The sequence below is a fragment of the Mycteria americana genome, assembly GCF_035582795.1.
Source record: "Mycteria americana isolate JAX WOST 10 ecotype Jacksonville Zoo and Gardens chromosome Z unlocalized genomic scaffold, USCA_MyAme_1.0 Scaffold_18, whole genome shotgun sequence".
NCBI classification, from domain to species: Eukaryota; Metazoa; Chordata; class Aves; order Ciconiiformes; family Ciconiidae; genus Mycteria; species Mycteria americana.
The window spans coordinates 14,813,880-14,832,127 of NW_027445436.1; the positions used below are offsets into that span (position 1 = coordinate 14,813,880).

The 18,248-nt window shown below is 42.8% G+C and overlaps 1 protein-coding gene across 6 annotated transcripts in view; it reads right to left on the reverse strand.

The window, feature by feature from the left end:
• Positions 1 to 18,248, reverse strand: part of LOC142402915 (transmembrane protein 161B-like) — a 61,392-nt gene that overhangs the window by 29,287 nt on the left and 13,857 nt on the right. For 4 of the 6 annotated variants that reach the window (XM_075488878.1, XM_075488879.1, XM_075488875.1 and 1 more), the window contains exons 2-4: positions 16,063 to 16,166; positions 9,354 to 9,434; positions 760 to 857 (exon numbers count right to left, since the gene is read on the reverse strand). In XM_075488878.1, coding sequence (XP_075344993.1) covers positions 760 to 857; positions 9,354 to 9,434; positions 16,063 to 16,166 — 283 coding nt within the window. Of the gene's footprint in view, positions 1 to 759; positions 858 to 3,733; positions 4,452 to 9,353; positions 9,435 to 16,062; positions 16,167 to 18,248 lie in introns of those variants that run through there. The other 2 variants (XM_075488876.1, XM_075488880.1) reach the window with 2 other exon arrangements.

Below are 18,248 nucleotides of genomic sequence, written 5' to 3' on the forward strand. Positions count from 1 at the left end.
CACTGTCCTGGATAATTTAAGCTGCAACATCTCCTGCTCAGCACTATGCTTGCTTGCTTGCTTGCTTGCTCACTTGCTTGCTTTCTATATTTATGCATACAATGCATGCATATAAAAATGTGGCTAGGAGGAAAATACGTATCACATGTATACATATCCATATATGACTTTTATGTAACAGAAAAATTGGTTATGTTTAAGGAGTCAAAAATTAGCATTTATAAAAAAGCCTATTAACTTTCAAAACAAATGCTGTGTATTTCTGCAGTGTTACTTTTGGTTTCTAAATATTTTACTTCAAAATTTCAGATGTATGGGTGAAAGAACTAGGTGTCAGTGCTACAGTACATTTCCTATTTTAGAAGAGCAGAAAGTGTGTTTCAACATCTGCCAGTTATCATTTTCCTGTACAAAGCTATTTTTATGTCTGTTTCAAATACACTGAGTGATGTGATCCTTTTGGTGTTGTCTCATATTGCTAGGGATGCCTAATGCAGCAATAGATGTGCTTTATGCTGAATTTCACCTACTCATCCTTTATTCTAATACTGCTATTAAGATGTCACCCATAGAACAACGAAAGAGATTTAGCCCTAATTTTTGCTTTCTCTCTTTCTTTATAATCAGTTGTACTGTTATTCTTTCATTATCTATTGAAAAAAGATATTCCAGTATTTATTGCAAATAAACACTCGATAGAAAACAACATCAGGATATATTTGATATAATATGTTGTTATTTGCATCCACTTATTCTTACCTATAGTGTCCCTTTCAGTCACAGACTTTGTTTCCAGATGAAGATCAATGTCTTTTGGAATGGTTAGGGGCTTGTTTTCAATATGACCATTATATTTTCTGTAAAAAAAAAAAAGTAAATAAATAAAATACACACAGATACAACAAAACTAACTTGTTCATTATATAATAGCATTTCAAATTTAAGTAGTATGCAGACCATTTTTTCCCCCCACATACAAACATTTTCATCTAGCTAGGTAAAAGCATTAATTCAAGTTCAAATAAGCACATATCTTCAGAAACAACCAGGTATGTCAATAATTATTAGCTTTGCCTTGCAAGCCTCCGAAATACTACCGTGGTTACACATACAGGTCTAAATGTCATCTATATGTTATGTCCTGAGTATGTATTAGGACAGGATCTGGTGGGCACCATCTACTCCAACACACCAGTTTCCTCTGAAAGGAAGCTTCACTGTTCAGACAGGAAGGAAGCTATAGGGTGTGTTATGAAAATTCCCTTCCCTAACTATTATATCAATCAGTCTTTATAGTATGAAAGTGTATTAACTTTGTTAATATATATATTAGTTCACATTATACACTGTGATGTAATGAGGTAGTAGAATTTTACTGGAGACTTTGGTATTGTTCATGCTTAAGTAAAACAAACTAAAGGACAGCCCAGCCCTGGAAATAAGGACTTTGCTTCTTGGAAGCTTAGAGCTGTCCATGAAGGATAAAGGATACCCCTGGACAACCAAGATAATGCCAGCATCCTAGCCCCTCTGACACATCTTTGAAACCCTCCCAGCGTCATCTGGCATCATAGATAAGTAACTATAGCAAGACTGACTCCAGGGACGTCTGGATCAATAGACAAGCAACAAGAATGCTGCAGAAATATAGTTGCTTTGCAAAGTTTTCCTATGATTAGTAATCGGTAGTGTGGGTGTTAGTGATTAGTCAAATCGTGTTGTACCTGAATGTTTGAAGAGTATAAGAACCCCGTGTAAAACCACATCCAGGGTGCCCCAATTTGGCTGGGACACTTCATGCACATGAATAAATATTTACCCTTATAATTCTATACTTTGCGTCCTAGCCTCTCTCCTCGGTTGGCATGGGCCAGTTACAAATTTTTGTGACAGGTGTTCCAATTGGTTCCCCCAGCCTTAACAGTTTATTGATATGACTACAGGTACAGTGCAGAACATATCCACCCTGCCATAGAAATACACTGAAGAAAATCAAAGCTAATTTGAGACTTTTCAGTTGAGGTCTAGGCCAGTAGACTAAAAGACAGCAGTGTTAAAGTCTTTGGATTGAAAGTAAGTAAATGAGTAAGACATGCTTGGGAGTGTTAATTTATTGATCATTCATTGGAAATAACAAGCAATAATCGATCTCAGAAGATAACCAAAGTTGTTAGGAAAAAATAAATATCACATTTTCAAAATAGCATTGGGTCCTTTTGTCACAATAGGGTGCTTAGCAAGTATGTCACCTGAGCTGGACTAACCTAGATCCTTGAAAGATCTATCCTACTAGCCATCAAGCAAAGATAAATTTAAGATAGTTTTCTAATCTAAAAGGAAACGTAAAAATACCATACTTATTTCAATTCATATCCTGCTTATGAAAATAAGCCCCAAAAAATGTATCACTGTATTAGTAATCCTAGAAAACTAATACAATTTAAAAAATAATAACCCAGCATGCTCTCTTTGGGCAAAGCAACAAAGTAAAGTACATTGTGATGCAGAGGCAGGGTTCAAAGCTGTGTTCCAGGTTTTAACCACTCCTGCACAGCATGACAGCAATATACAGAAGCTTCATAAAGAATCACACAAAGATCCATTTACTCCTATCATACTAGGTGGCTATTTGCTTATACAAAGGGAAAGAATAAGGCGAGCAAAGGTTGATCTTCACACTGCTAAAACCCTTCCTGGCTTCCAGCATTAAGCAACTTGGGGATAACCTGAGCCAGGGATTGCAACCTCTGAAATAATCATTTTTAATAAGTGACATGAATTTGTTGAATACCTTTCTGAACCAGTCTGAAATAAAAGTATCTTGCAGCAGCAAGTTCCACAATTTGTGTCCCAAATTAAAAAGTGCTTAAACCTACTCTAATTTAATTCATCATCTCCTTGTATAACATGGCAGTAAGTTTATTACTCCCTATCCACCTTCTTGCAAAGTGGATACATACCTCTAGCAAAACTGTCCCTCAATCAGTTACTAGACTAGTAAATCTTAGCCTACTCCTCCTTATGTGGAAGCCTTACTTCTAGTCATCAGTTGGCCTTTTCTAGTTCTACTAAATAGTCTTTGAAATACGGTACAAACAAAAGTACGTCTTATAACATAGAATATGAAGTTAGATTATGTTTTCCAATTGGGATAGTGCTTTTTCCCGGTGATCGCGCGAAGGCCAGCTTGCTTTTGTCCCGTTTGGGATTTTTAACCCCCTGCTCAGTCTGCGCCAGAGGGGGCAGAGTGTGGCAGAGTACACCGCGGATTTCCTGCGCATGTCGCCGGAGCTGAATTGGGGGGGGGGGGCCCTGTGTGACCTTTTGTTACCCCTCTGTATTCATGGCCTGGCCGGCGATGTTCATACAGAGGTAGCCCGAAGGCTGGCGCCGGAAGATTTTGCAGGTTGCCACTAAACGTGCTTCTGAAGCGGAGCAGCTTTTGCGCTTGCCTGGTTCTGCTCCGGTTTCGGGCCCCCGCTCCCTCCCGGCGCCCCCCCCCCCCCCCCCCGCTTGGCGGGGGGTCAGGCACCATGCTGGCGGTGCCGGGAGTGGGACCCGTGTGGCCGGGACGGGAGCTCGGACCGCGGTGGCTCCTCCCCGAGTCCGCCCTGGCCGCCTCCGCCCTGCTACTCGCGGCGGGGTGGAACCCATTGCAACTCGAGGCAGGGTTTGCCCAGTCCCCCTCTCCCCCTGCTGAGGACTCTGCCGAGGAGACGGTTGATTTGGCTACCTTTGGGAGCAGTTGGGATTTTCCACCGTTTTCTGAACTGTCCCTTTCAGCGCCCGGTATTGTGGGGTCGAGAAACAGCTCCGGCCAGCGCGGAAAGGGAGGTCGCCGCCGGCGTAGATGGGGCGAGCCCAGGTGCCCCGCTCCTCACGGTGTCGGTCTCGCTTCCGCTCCCGGACGGCAGAGCGGTCGCTGCTGAGGCCCTGGTGGACTCTGGCTCTTGTAGGAATATGATTTCTGCAGAGTCTGTAAAAAAGGCTCGTGCGCCAATAGAGCGCCGATCTGTCCCTTGCCCTATTTTTGCTACTGACGGGAAACCCGCCGACGGTGGTCCCACTGAGTGGCAGACCCCGCTCCTGCAGCTCTCCGTCGCCCCAGGATGTTGGGAGTTTATTTCTTTTTCTGTCCTCTCTATGCCCTTTTATCCAATCATTCTGGGCACGCCTTGGTTAGTCCGGCACGATCCGGTGGTCGGTTGGGCACAGAGACGAATTTACCTTCCTGTGGGTGAAGTGCGGGGGTTGCTGCTGCCTCCCGCCGCAGCCGGCGGGATACAGCGCTCTCTCCCGGTGCCGGTTGCTGGCCAGGGTTCCGAGCAGGCCCTAGTGCCCGCCGGGTGTCCCGTGCCGGCAGCGCCAACTCCCCCGAGCCCCCTGCTGGCCTGTTGGGGGCGCTGCCGCCAAAATTTAGGGACTTTTTGGACGTTTTTGAGCAAAAGCGAGCAGAGACCTTAACACACATCCACCCACACCCACCCCCCATCGGGTGTATGATTGTTCCATCGAGCTGTTCCCAGACGCTCCTCTCCCTTCGGGCCATATCTGTCCTCTGTTACAGCCAGAGATGGTGGCCTTGAAGGCTTATACCGAGGATGGTTTAGCCTGGGGTTTTATTCAATAATCCACTTCCCTCCCTTGGTGCCACTATAATTTTTGTAAAGAAGGATGGAAGCTTGAGGCCATGTGTGGAGTATCAGGGATTGAATAATATTGCCATCAAGAACCCAGTACCCCCTGCCCCTCATTCCTGAATTGTTGAAGCATTTACAGGGGGCATGCTGGTTTACTAAAGTGGCTTATAATCTTATTTGTGTTCATCAGGGCAACGAGTGGAAAACAGCCTTTGTTTGCACATGTGGCCATTTTGAGTATCGTGTGATACCTTTTGGCCTGTGTAATGCCCCTGCTACCTTTCAGGGCTTTATCAACAATGTTTTCTGTGACTTGTCCTTGCACATCTGGATGACATTTTAGTTTACTCGAGGATGTGGGAGGAACATGTTGTTCATGTTCGAGAGGTTCTCTCCCACCTTTGGCGTCACTGCCTTTATGCAAGGCTGGAGAAGTATGCCTTCTTCCAACAGCGTATAGACTTCCTGGGTTACTCAATTGCCCCCGAGGGTGTGAGCACAGACGTGAAAAAGATTGATGCCGTTCTTTGTTGGCAGTCTCCCTTGATGGTTTGTGGTGTGTGCAGCGCTTTTTGGGCTTTGCTAATTTTTATTGGTGTTTTACTTGGAATTTTGTTCAAAAGGTTGCCCCGCTCACAGCACTGACTCAATAAGGGTGTCCCTTTTCAGCAGACACACGAGGTTCAGGAGGCCTTTGATGACTTGAAGCAGGCGTTTACGATGGTCCCGGTTTTGGCCCACCTGGATACCAGTCATCCTTTTGTGTTGAAGGCAGATGCTTCTGCCCATGCCATGAGGGCAGTACTTTCTCAGTGTAGTTCACTGGATGGACAGCTTCATCCTTGTGCCTATTTCTCCTGCCAGTTGACTGCTGCAGAGAGGAATTACGATGCCTGGGATGAAGAGTTGCTGGCCATGGGGGAGGCGTGTGCTGAGTGGAGGCACCTTCTTGTGGGTCCTGCTGAGCCCCCTTTGGTTCTGACTGACCATCGAAATCCGGAATATTTTAGGAACCTGAAGTGCCTCTCTCCCAGTTGGTTCGTTGGGCAACTTTTCGCTCTCAGTTTCCATTTACTGTCACCTACAGGCTGGGTAAACAGAATGGCAGGGCAGATGCCCTGTCACGTCAGGAAGCCTCAGCGGGAGATGCTGAGGCAGATCTGCTCCCCTGTCATTTTTCTCTCTGCAAAATTTTTTTGCGGCTGTGCCAGCCAATACCTTGGTTCTGTGCATCGGGTGATGGCCGGTGATCCTTTGGCCATGCGGTTTTGGGCAGGGGATACTTCACAGAATCTGCAGGAGAAGGATGGTTGTCTGTATCACGACGAGCGGCTATATATCCCTGCCGACCCGCTGCGCACACAAGGTCCTTCAGCGCTGTCATGATGCACTGACAGCAGGGCACGGTGGTCATCAGAAGACTGCATCAAGTCACACAGAGCTACTGGTGGCCTATGGCGCATGCTGATGTTGCAAGCTACATTCAGGCTTGTGATGTCCATGCCAGGGCCAAGAGACTGATGCAGAGGCTACGGGGACTATTACAACCCTTACAAACTCCTGAGCGGCCATGGCAAATTATTTCAATGGATTTTACTGTGGACTTGCCTGTGTCTCAGGGGCATACAGCGAGCGGTGCTTGCGGTGGTGCACTTGTTTACGAAGGTGGCTATTTTTGTTCCGCTAAAGAGGCTGCCCATGGCCCCTCAGACTGCATACTTGGTTTTGCAGCTATTGCTTCACTGTCATGGTCTGCCAGATAGCATGGTGACAGGTGAAGGGGCCCAGTTTACTGCCCAGTTCTTGAGGCAGCTTATGGGCCTGCTGGGGGTCCAACTCTGTCTTTCCACCCTTTAATCACCCACAGTCTAATGGTCAGATGGAGCAGGTAAACCAGATCCTGGAGCAGCATCTCCACTGTTATATTAATTAACATCAAGATGACTGGGTCTCTCTGTTACCGTTGGCAGAATTTGCACATAACAGCAGTGTCCACTCTTCCACGCAGCAGACCCCTTTTTACACAACAGTACGGTTTTCATCCCCGTGACCACCCAGCTACTCCAGTGGCTGTCCAGGGGTTTTCTCCTGAGGACTCCCTTGAGCGGTTGCAGTATATGTATTTGTTTCTTCAAGAGCAGCTGGAAAAAGCAAAGGCTGCTTACAAAGACTACGCAGATAGTCATCGGTGACCAGCGCCGGACTTTGTGGTTGGGGACTATGTTTGGTTGTCCGGTGAACGTGTTTGTTCTGTGCATCCTTCTTCCAAGTTGGACCACCATTACCTGGGCCTGTATAAAATCCGGTTGCGTTCCATCTGCACCTTCTACGCACTCTCAATATTCACCCATTGTTCACGTCTCCCTGTTAAAACCTGTTCACCCGGATCCCTTCCAGTGGCAACCTCTACCTCCATCTCCAGTTATGGTCCAGGGCCAGAGAGAATATCGTGTCTGGGATATTTTGGGTTCCAGGATATCCTGGGGTACCCTGCAGTATTTGATTGATTGGGTGGGTCATGGCCCAGAGGTTCCTGGGCGCCTGTTATCCTGCTAAGTTTGGTCCACTGGAGGATGTGGGGGCACACCCTGGGTGAAGGAAGGAGATAGATAGTGTCAGGGTTACATAGGTATCCGTTCAAAGGAGATGATCTTCTGTAAATTTTAAGTCTTCAGCTGCCATTGTTGTGTTATCAGGAGAGCTAATAAAACTGGCTAGCAGGCAGAGCTCAGCCTCTTCTGAGCTACTGCCTGCAAGAGCCTTCGAATCTTATGTCTTTGTCTCTTGTCTTGGGCCTGCCCTGACAAGCAGCTTCTTCAGAGAACAGAGGTATATCCACTGACTGAAAATTAAGGTTATTATACATCCTATTGTTACAATAGCAAAGTAAAGAAAGCAGCATTTAAGTCTCCACATTACCATCCTGATTCCCTCTGAAGTTTCATATCCATCTGTCAATAAAATGTACCTTATTACAAACAACTACATACACATATTAAAACTGTATTTTCTTGGTTAGATATTAATGTACTATGATAAATACAACAATCATAATAATTAAATTACACCAACAGAATTTGACTGTTTAGACATGAAAACGTAGCACCACATTTGAAACATTACATGCAAAAGTTTAACAGGTGAAAAAGGACTTAATGCAAATAGGTGAACTGTGATACAGTTTTCTACCAAGCTTCACAGTAAATTTTTCCAAGATTACAAAATTTAAGCTCATACGTAAGTACACATTAACATGCCATGCTTCCACACAGCAGAGAGCATATGATTGCCCTGGTGAAAGTGAGAATATGCATGCTTTGGATGGCAGAAGATTGCCAAGGTTGAGGAAAGGCATTCGGTGTAAAGTGCAATTAGTATTTGGCAATGCAATTGTGTTTTCCTGTTTAAGGCTCGTATTGGTGAAACATGTAACTTAAAGTTATAGTTATGTAACTGAAGTTATTTTAAATATTAATAAATATCACTGGTTAAATGCACAGTTATAAATTGTAATACTATTAACTATTTTGCTTCAATTTGTTACAGAAAACTTGGATAAAATGATTTTTCTGAATATTAAAGAATATTGTGACAAACGTGTAATATCGAAGTATTATATATTAAAGAAAAGGCTTAATTTTTTAGCCCAACATTTGGCAAATAAGGTTGCTACCCATGTAGCTTAAGTAAGAAATTGAAAAAAAAATTGCTTTGATTTTATGATGAACAGGTTATATGTGCAGTTTATGAATTAACACAAAAGTTAGATATTAAGAATTTTAAGAGAGCAGTTTATATTGGAATAAAAAAAAAAAAAAAAAGACCAATGTCACCAAAAAGCAAGTCACTGGGTATTTGTTTTAAACATAGCCAATTCAGAAATCTTGCATAAACATAGCAAGCTCCACCACCTCAAGATCGGTCTTGGTTCTTGCCCCAATTATGCTTCTGGTGAGGCTGTTCCAGAGCTTCATGACTGAAGATCAGAAATCTGTTTCCAGCTTAAGTTGATAGACAGCTATCCTATCCTTCTCAGACTCTTTTTGCTAGGTTAAACAAGGCAAGCTCTTTTAGCCTCCTCTTGTAAGACAGGCTTTCCGTTTCCTGGATCATCCTAGCAGTCCTTCTCTTCACCTGTTTGAGTCTGAATTCATTTTTCTTGAACATGAGTGATCAGAATTGTACACAGTAATCCAGATAAAGTTCTATATCAGTGGCCTTGTGCAACAAGATTAACATTTCCCTCTCTCTTTACTGGAAATACCTCACTTAATATATCCTAGGAGCACATTTACTTTTTTCACAGCTGCACAAGAGTGGCAGCTCACAGTAATCCTGTGTTCAACTAATATACTCAAATCTTTCTCATCTTGCTTCAAGATGAAGACCTTCCATCGTATATAAGATTTCCTATTCTCAGTCTTCATCTAAATGAATAGATTCATTAAGAAAATTCTTGCCACTAAATTAGCAATGTCACAGACCACTTTTGGAGACTGGGAATTACCTAGTTCTGTACAATTTGGGCACGTTAAGTTCTCTGTTAAACCGAAAGAACACAGTTCAGTACAGAGCTGTGGCAATCAAAACAAGCAGGGCAATCATATTCAAGAAGTTTTAGACTCACACAAAACCAAAAGTTTGTCAGTAAAGTTGTTATATGGAGTAAAAAAAAAAAAAAAAAAAAAGAAAAAACTTAAAACAAGTTTTTACCTATCTTTTTTGCTCTTGCCTCTTTGTTTCCCTGCAAGAAGCCTTAGACCTTCTTCAGTAGGATGCTGATACCATTGTAAACTAAAGAAAAAAAAAAATCCTCAAGTAAAACAATGTCAGTATGAGCAATTCAGAGTGCTTTTTAAAAAGAGAACTATATATCAACACACATACGTACACACATTAAACCATGTCATTTGCAGCACCTAACCAAAATACCTTTGTGTTAAAGTACCAACATTGTCTCAACTGATAAATTACAGCTAAACTTCAATTCTCTTCAGCATAAAAGACACGTGTTCATAATTAGAAAGGTTTGCAACTATCAATGCACCATTCAAGTGAAAGCACTTATGCTTCTTAAAACACCAAATTTTCAAGTTGTCATCAACCACAGCAGAAAAGGCTGTACCTATATTGGAAAAAGGTCACTATATCATTACAATTACCTATGAGAATCATGTTCTAAATTATTTTATTAAGGATAACTATGCTTCTCAAAAAAGAGTAATTTTTAAAAATCTGCAACGGCTATTATGGAATAACCATAACCAGTCTTTTTTATTACACAGACCAGATCTTTACATCTACATTCCTGTCCTAAAAAACACCACAGCGATATCTTCAACTCTTACTAGAAAGAAGAAAAAATGAACAGTACAGCTTACAAAAGCATAGATATCAGTAAATTAAGGGTATTTAACTGTAGCGTAGAAAAATATTTGTACATTGGGTTTACATGGGGAGGTTGGGGGGGGGGGGGGCAGGTCTGCAGGGGTGGCCCCTGTGAGAAGACACCAGAAGCTGCCCCCATGTTAAACACAGCCAGTACCAGCCAGCTCCAAAACAGACCGACCACTGGCCAAGGCCAAGCCAATCAGCAATGTTGGTAGCGTCTCTGTGATAACATACTTAAGAATGGGTATAAAACGCTGCACAGCAGCTGTGAGAGAGAAGTGAGGGAAAAGAAAAGAAAAAAAAAAAAGAGAGAGAGAGAGAGAGAAACAACCCTGCAGACACCAAGGCCAGTGAAGAAGGAAGGCGAGGAGGTGCTCCAGGCACCAGAGCAGAGATTCCCCTGCAGCACGTGGTGAAGACCATGGTGAAGCAGGTTGTCCCCCTGCAGCCCATGGAGGTCCACAGTGGAGCACATATCCACATTGCAGCCCCTGGAGGACCCCTAAACACAGCAGGTGGATGTGCCCTGAAGGAAGCTGCAGCCCGTGAAGAGCCCACACTAAAGCAGATTTTCCTGAAGGTCTGTAGCCCATGGGAGGGACCCCACACTGGAGAAGGGGAAAAGCATGAGGAGGAAGGATCAGCAGAGATGAACTGTTATGATCTGACCACAACCCCCATTCCCCATCCCCCTGTGCCGCTCGGGGTGGGGGAAGGAGGTAGAAGACTCATAGAATGGCTTGGGTTGGAAGGGACCTTTAAAGATCATCTAGTCCAACCCCCCCTGTTGTGAGCAGGGATACCTTCCACTAGATCAGGTTGCTCAAAGCCCCATCCAACCTGACCTTGAACACTTCCAGGGATGGAGCATCCACAACTTCTCTGGGCAACCTGTTCCAGTGTCTCACCACCCTCATTGTAAAAAAAAACCCTATTCCTTATATCCAATCTACATCTACCCTCTTTCAGTTTAAAACTGTTGCCCCTTGTCCTGTCACTACAGGCCCTGGTAAAAAGTCTTTCTCCACCTTTCTTATAAGCCCCCTTTATATATTGAAAGGCCACAATAAGGTCTCCCTGGAGCCTTCTCTTCTCCAGGCTGAACAACCCCAACTCTCTCAGCCTGTCCTCATAGGAGAGGTGTTCCAGCCCTCTGATCATTTTTGTGGCCCTCCTCTGGACCCGCTCTAACAGGCCTGCATCTGTCTTGTCCTGGGGACCCCAGAGCTGGATGCAGTACTCCACGTGGGGTCTCACAAGAGCAGAGTAAGGGGCAGAATCACCTCCCTCGACCTGCTGGCCACGCTTCTTTTGATGCAGCCCAGGATACAACTGGCTTTCTGGGCTGCAAGCACACATTGCCAGCTCATGTCCAGCTATTCATCCACCAATATCCCCAAGTCCTTCTCTGCAGGGCTGTTCTCAATCCCTTTATCCCCCAGTCTGTATTGATAATGGGGATTGCCCTGACCCAGGTGCAGGCCCTTGCACTTGGCCTTGTTGAACTTCATGAGGGTCACATGGGCCCACTCCTCAAGCCTGTCCAGGTCCCTCTGGATGGCATCCCTTCCCTCCAGCAAATCAACTGCACCACTCAGCTTGGTGTCATCCGCAAACTTGCTGAGGGTTCACTCAATCCCACTGTCTATGTCATTGATGAAGATATTAAATAGTATTGGTCCCAGTAAGGACCTTTGAGGGACACCACTCATTACTGGATTCCACTTGGACATTGAGCCATTGACTGTAACTCTTTGGACGTGGCCATCTAACCCATATCTCTCCAATTTAGCAGCAAGAATGTTGTGGGGGACCGTCTCAAAGGCCTTACAGCAGTCTAGATAGATGACATCCGTAGCTCTTCCCTTGTTCACCAATGCAGTCATTCCATCGTAGAAAGCCACCAGATTAGTCAGGCAGGATTTGCCCTTGGAGAAGTATTGTTGGCTGTCTCTAATCACTTCCCTGTCCTCCATATGCTTTGACATGTCTTCCAGGAGAATCTATCTGTTCCATGATCTTACCACGCATGGAGGTGAGGCTGACTGGTCAGTAGTTCCCAGGGTCCTCTTTTTTACCCTTTTTAAAAATGGGCACAATGCTTCCCTTTTCTCCAGTCACTAGGGACTTTGCCTGACTGCCATGACTTTTCAAACATGATGGAGAGTGGCTTGGCAACTACATCAGCCAGTTCCCTCAGGACTCTGGGATGCATCCCATTGGGTCCCATGGACTTGTGTATGTTCAGGTTCCTCAGGTGGTCTCGAACCTGATTTTCTCCTACAATGGGAGGGACTTCGTTCCCTCAGTCCCGGCCTTGAGGTTCAGGGGCTTGAGAGATGTGGGAAGAGAGATTACCATTTAAAACAGAGGCAGAAAAAATTGTTGAGTACCTTAGCCTTCTCCATGTCAATTGTCACCAGTTCTCCTGTCTTATTTTTCAGGGGAGGTGCATTTTCTTTAATCTTCCTTTTCTGGCCAGCATACCTGTAAAATCCCTTCTTAGTATTCTTTGCATCCCTTGCCAAATTGAGCTCCAACTGTGCCTTAGCTTTCCTGATCCCACCTTTAGAAAATTTGGAATAACCTGGGATACTAAGCCACTCAACCTAACTTCAACACCCAGACAATATCCGGCAGTGTGCCACATGAGCCGACAATGTGTCCTTGCAGCAAAGGTGGCTAACGGTTTCCTGGGCTGCATTAGGAGGAGCGTTGCCAGCAGGTCGAGGGAGGTGATCCTTCCCCTCTACTCAGCACTGGTGAGGCCACACCTGGAGTACTGTGTCCAGTTCTGGGCTCCTGTCCTGGTTTCGGCGGGGATAGAGTTAATTTTCTTCCTAGTAGCTGGTATAGTGCTGTGTTTTGGATTTTAGTATGAGAATAATATTGATAACACACTGATGTTTTAGTTGTTGCTAAGTAATGTTTACACTGGGCAAGGACTTTTTCAGCTTCCCCTGCTCTGCCAGGTGCACAAGAAATGGGAGGGGGGCACAGCCAGGATAGTTGATCCAAACTGGCCAAAGGGCTATTCCATACCATATGATGTCATGCTCAGTATATAAACTGGGGGAGTTGGCTGGGGGGTAGCGGTCGCTGCTCGGGGACTGGCTGGGCATTGGTTGGCAGGTGGTGAGCGGTTGTATCTTTTTTATTTATTTATTTATTTATTTATTTATTCTCTTTTTTCCCTCCCTTGGGTTTTGTTCCTCTCGCTCTCTTGTTGTTTTCCTTCTCATTACAATTCATTATTATTATTTTGTTCCAATTATTAAACTGTTCTTATCTCAGCCCACGAGTTTTCTTACTTTTGCTCTTCCGATTCTCTCCCCCATCCCACTGTGGGGGGAGTGAGCGAGCAGCTGCGTGGTGCTTAGCTGCCGGCTGGGGCTAAACCACGACAGGGTCACATGGGCCCACTCCTCAAGCCTGTCCAGGTCCCTTCTGGATGGCATCCCTTCCCTCCAGCGAATCAACTACACCACTCAGCTTGGTGTCTTTGACACTGAACTAAACTTTAGTGGGGGATGGGAAGGTTGAAAGGAAGAATAATGGTGGGACAAAAATGCAATGCATGCTTTAGGAGAAACTCCCAATTTTGGAAGTTCGATTGCTGGTATAATGAAGTGTTTAACAGGCACTTGCACAGACCTCATTGATATCATCTTAAAATAATTTAAAAATTAGTATAATGGATAATTAACATTTCAAGCTGGCCATGCTATAAAGAACATAATGTGTTTAATAGGGGTTTCCACATAGTCTGTATCAGCAGGTGTTATTATGCTAAATATCTGACTGATGCTGGAGTTTGTTCAACAGAAAACAAGTTTAGTACAAACTAATAATATACTACAGAAATTCAAAACACTGAATATTACAAGTTTCCCCTGAAGGATTTCACTGCCAGTTCAAACACTAAAAAAAAAAAAAAAAAAAAAATAAACACCCAAAAAACCCACCCCACAAAAAAACCTAAAACCAGAAGAAACCCACAAACCTTCCCCCCCCAAGAACAACCCCAACACCCCAAACCAACCCAGACTTGACATGAAGAAGAAGGGGGGGGGGGGTGTGTGAATTTTGTTTTGGTTTTCTTGATGGATCTGTAAGAATGAAAACTATTTCATTCATTCATTTTCATCACATGGTCCCAGATGAAATATTTGCTGTTTTTGCAAGAGAACTTTGATACAAAATAGAGACATTGTGAGACTGAGAATTAAGTAAAAAAGTCAGAGCAGCTACCTTTTCATCCAAAAAGACAAACTACAAAGATACTTTTTTATTTCTTAACTTTTATATGATCTAGACAAAGTGTGGTAAAGCACAGAAACAGTCTTCTGCTTTGTCATTCATCATCTCCCAGATTTGAACTTGACATAGTGAGTGTACCACAAATAACTGATGACCCCTTTCAATCATGCAAATCACTTCTGTTGGAAGCTAATTTTTTTTCCAGTCTTTCCTACAGATAGACATATAGTACCTAATACAGCAGCAGAGAAAAATTCTTGTTTGTGTAGTATACTAGCACAAATCAACAATGCTTAGACCACAACTACGACATAATTACACTATAGAACTACACTGCAAGTGATTCATGGTGGTAACTAACAGTATGAGTCTAATTAATAAACCCTATATACCTTGTGTTTGAAATCTCAAAACCAAGAGATTTAAACAAACATTTTAATAAAGGTAGAATTAAAAATTTGGAGTTCGCATCTGCTCCAGCTTATGTATGGTTAAAGCTGAGGTCCCAGAACTATAGCTTTGACATATCTGAATTAGTATGAATAGCAACAGCAGCACAGATATTCCCTAGTTTAATCAAATGAAGGTCATTAATGAATGACCAACAAAACATCAGTTTTCTTCTCTCTTCCTAAAATGGCCCGAAAAATAGGACAGAAGTTAAGGTTTTCAGCTAAAGCAACGTTTTGGTAGAGATCAATTTATTAGTTAAAAATGCAAAAGCCTATGCAAATACCTGAGCTACCAACTAATTGAGTTAATATGATTATTAAAATTCTGTTCAAGCTCTGAAAACAGCACAGATTTACTGTTGAAAACATTTATATTTCTTTTCAAATTTAAGTAAATAGCTTTTCAATGATACCTGTTCATTCTGTAAATGAATAATTACCTTACATCTATCCATTCTAACAGTTCCTTTTTAGGACTTTTAATGTACACATACAGGCATCTTGAAATGAACTGGTCACTTAAAGTTCCTGGCTTTTCTATTTTTGAATGGTGATGTGTTTATCCGCCCTCCACAAATGGGAGGGCTATCTCACACCTTTTGCAAAAAATGTAGAGATTTGATATTCTGAAAATTTCAACAATTATAAAAGACAGCATACTACTTCCTAATCACACAGAGTGTTTCTCTTCCTGGAAGAAAAGACAAAGTGTCTGTGGTTTTGTTTGGTTTTTAATATTTAACATACTGACTTATATTTAAAACAGCTGGTGGTTTTAGTTATTATGGATACAGTCACACATGGAATGCTCCCCTTGCAACTCATGTATTTGATCTATTGCTATAAAGTAGCATATTGACATTTATACCAATCCTGTCCTATGAAGCATTAAAAAAGAATTTTTAAGTACCTAAGCACTCTTTATATGCAAGGCTAATCAGCAGACAGATTATTGAAAATACTGAGGCAGTACAGAGAAAAAAAAAATCCTTCTGTTCTTGCAGTGTCTTGTATTCAATTTAGCTTTTTAATATTAAGATGTGGCTTATGCCTTTAAAAAGAGCTGGACGGCAGCTAACTTTGACTGATACGATTAAAGCAACAAACTTAAGTCTGTTCTTTTACAGCAACACTGTCTTATACTTTGAGCCTGTAAGTCCAGTGTCACAATACTATAGTTTTGCTAAAATTCAAGAATAGCAGATGAATTATTTTTCAAAATAAGTGTTATTTAAATTAGTTCACTTTACTGTTTCTACTCTAATGCGTTATTGTGTTACCATATTCAAACACAGTGCAGCAACTTTTTCTTATCTTACCTGCCACTACAGAGAAGCCAACGGGCAAAGGAGTAGTGAGGTGTTATCTTCTGTATGACACTAGCCATTACCATGGTAACCACCAGCTGTACACCTATCACACCCTGCAGAAGAATAAGTTAATAACAAGTCAGTGTGTTTAAAAAAAAGGCACTGAAGTACTTCTAATTTAAAAAAAAAAAACCCACAACATTTTAAAAACACCTTCATATAGTAGGGGTAATATTTTTGGTTCTTTTTATACTGCAGGGGAAGAAAAAACAATACTGCATCAGTTTTCCAGAAATCCCCTGGAACTTGCTGTAATAATCCAAAAAGAAAAGGCATTGCCAAACCACAAGGATAGTAACATATGTATTTGAGCTGTCAGATAGTACAAAAGCTTCTCCATTTAACAGATGTTAAGCCACATGATGGCATGACATTTCACAAGACATTATATCTTAAAATTACATCACTGATTAGGATCTTGCTTTTGGTGGTCTCTTCAATTCTGACATGACTTAACAGCTGACACTGCACAAAGCTACTAGGAATTAACAATAATTTATAAAATTTGCATTTATGACTTGAAATTTCAGCTTTCTATTTACATGCAACTTTTTCATGCTTAAAACATCACAAGAACAAAAAAAACCCCACAAATGTAGACATACAAGTGAAATTTACCAAAATATGCAAGTTAAAAAGCACCAAAGATCAAACAAATAAATAACTTATGTTTTTTTAAACTGATCTGTTTTTCAAAATACTCTCTCATGAAAAGGAGCATATGCACATTTTCAATCAGCACACAAAACACCACATTTAAGCAGTGGCATAAGAATGTTTATATGCCTATTTATTCTTAAACATCAATCTTTGGATATTGCTAATTACTAACAATATCTTAAAGACAAAATATATCCCTTTGTACTTCTAAAGTTCAGAATTACACTTCTGTATTGGGTCTGGCTGGGATGGAATTCACTTTCCCCATAGCAACCCTCATGGTGCTATGCTCTGTATTTGTAGCTAGAACTGTGTTGATAACACACCAATGTTTTGGCATCGAGGCTGTCTCCCCAACACCCCCCCCCCAAGGCCAGTAGGCTGGGGGTGGGCAAGATCTTGGGAGGGGATGTAGCCAAGACAGCTGACCCAAACTGACCAAAGAGATATTCCATACCATATGACATCATGCTTGGCAATAAAAGCTAAGAGAAAGGAGGAAGGGGGGCATTCGTTATTAAGGCATTTGTCTTGCAAAGCAACCTCTACCTGTACTTAGGCCCTACTTCCCAGGAAGTGGCTGGACATCACCTGCTGATGGGAAGTAGATAATAAAACTTTTTGCTTTGCTATGCTTCCACATGCGGCCTTCGCTTTTGGTTTATTAAACTGCCTTTATCTCGACCGACGAGTTTTTCATCTTATTTTCTCCCCCTGTCCTGCTGAGGAGGGAGCAGTGATAGTGGCTTGGTCAACCCACCACAATCCCCTACAAGTGGAAAAGAAGAAGGCAGAACAAGAGACCACCCTGGCTTAACAATGAGCAGTTGGATGTCCTTAAAAGAAAAAAGCAGCCTACTGGCTATGGAAAGGCGGCCAAATAGCCATCGAGGACTACAAGAACCTTGCTAGGGCATGCAGTCAGGAAGGCTATGGCTCAGCTAGAACTGAAATTGGCCAGAAATGTCAAGAACAAGAAGAAGGGGTTCTTCAGGTACGTGAGCAGTAAGCAGAAGCACAGGGAAGACATAGGCCCATTCCTAAACAGGGCAGGGAAACTAGTCCCTAATAATGCTGACAAGGCAGAGGTTCTCAATACCTTATTTGCCTCTGTCTCGACTGGCGTAGCTGGACCCCACATCACAGGATCAAGTAGCTACGACAACACACATGTTGACCCACCAGTAATGGAGGGAGGGCTGGTCTGCAGCTTCTTGCAAGGGCTCAACCCACATAAATCTATAGGCCCAGAGAGAATCCACACCAGGGTGTTAAAGAGAAGTGGCTGACGTAGTTTCAAGGCCACTATCTATAATCTTTGAAAAATCATGGAGATCAAGGGACATCCCTAATGACTGGAAGAGGGCAAATGTCATACCCATCTACAAGTGCCCAAAAGAGGACCCAGGAAACTACAGGCCCATTAGTCTTACTTCAGTCCCTGGGAAAGTAGTGGAACAAGTCCTCCTAGAAAC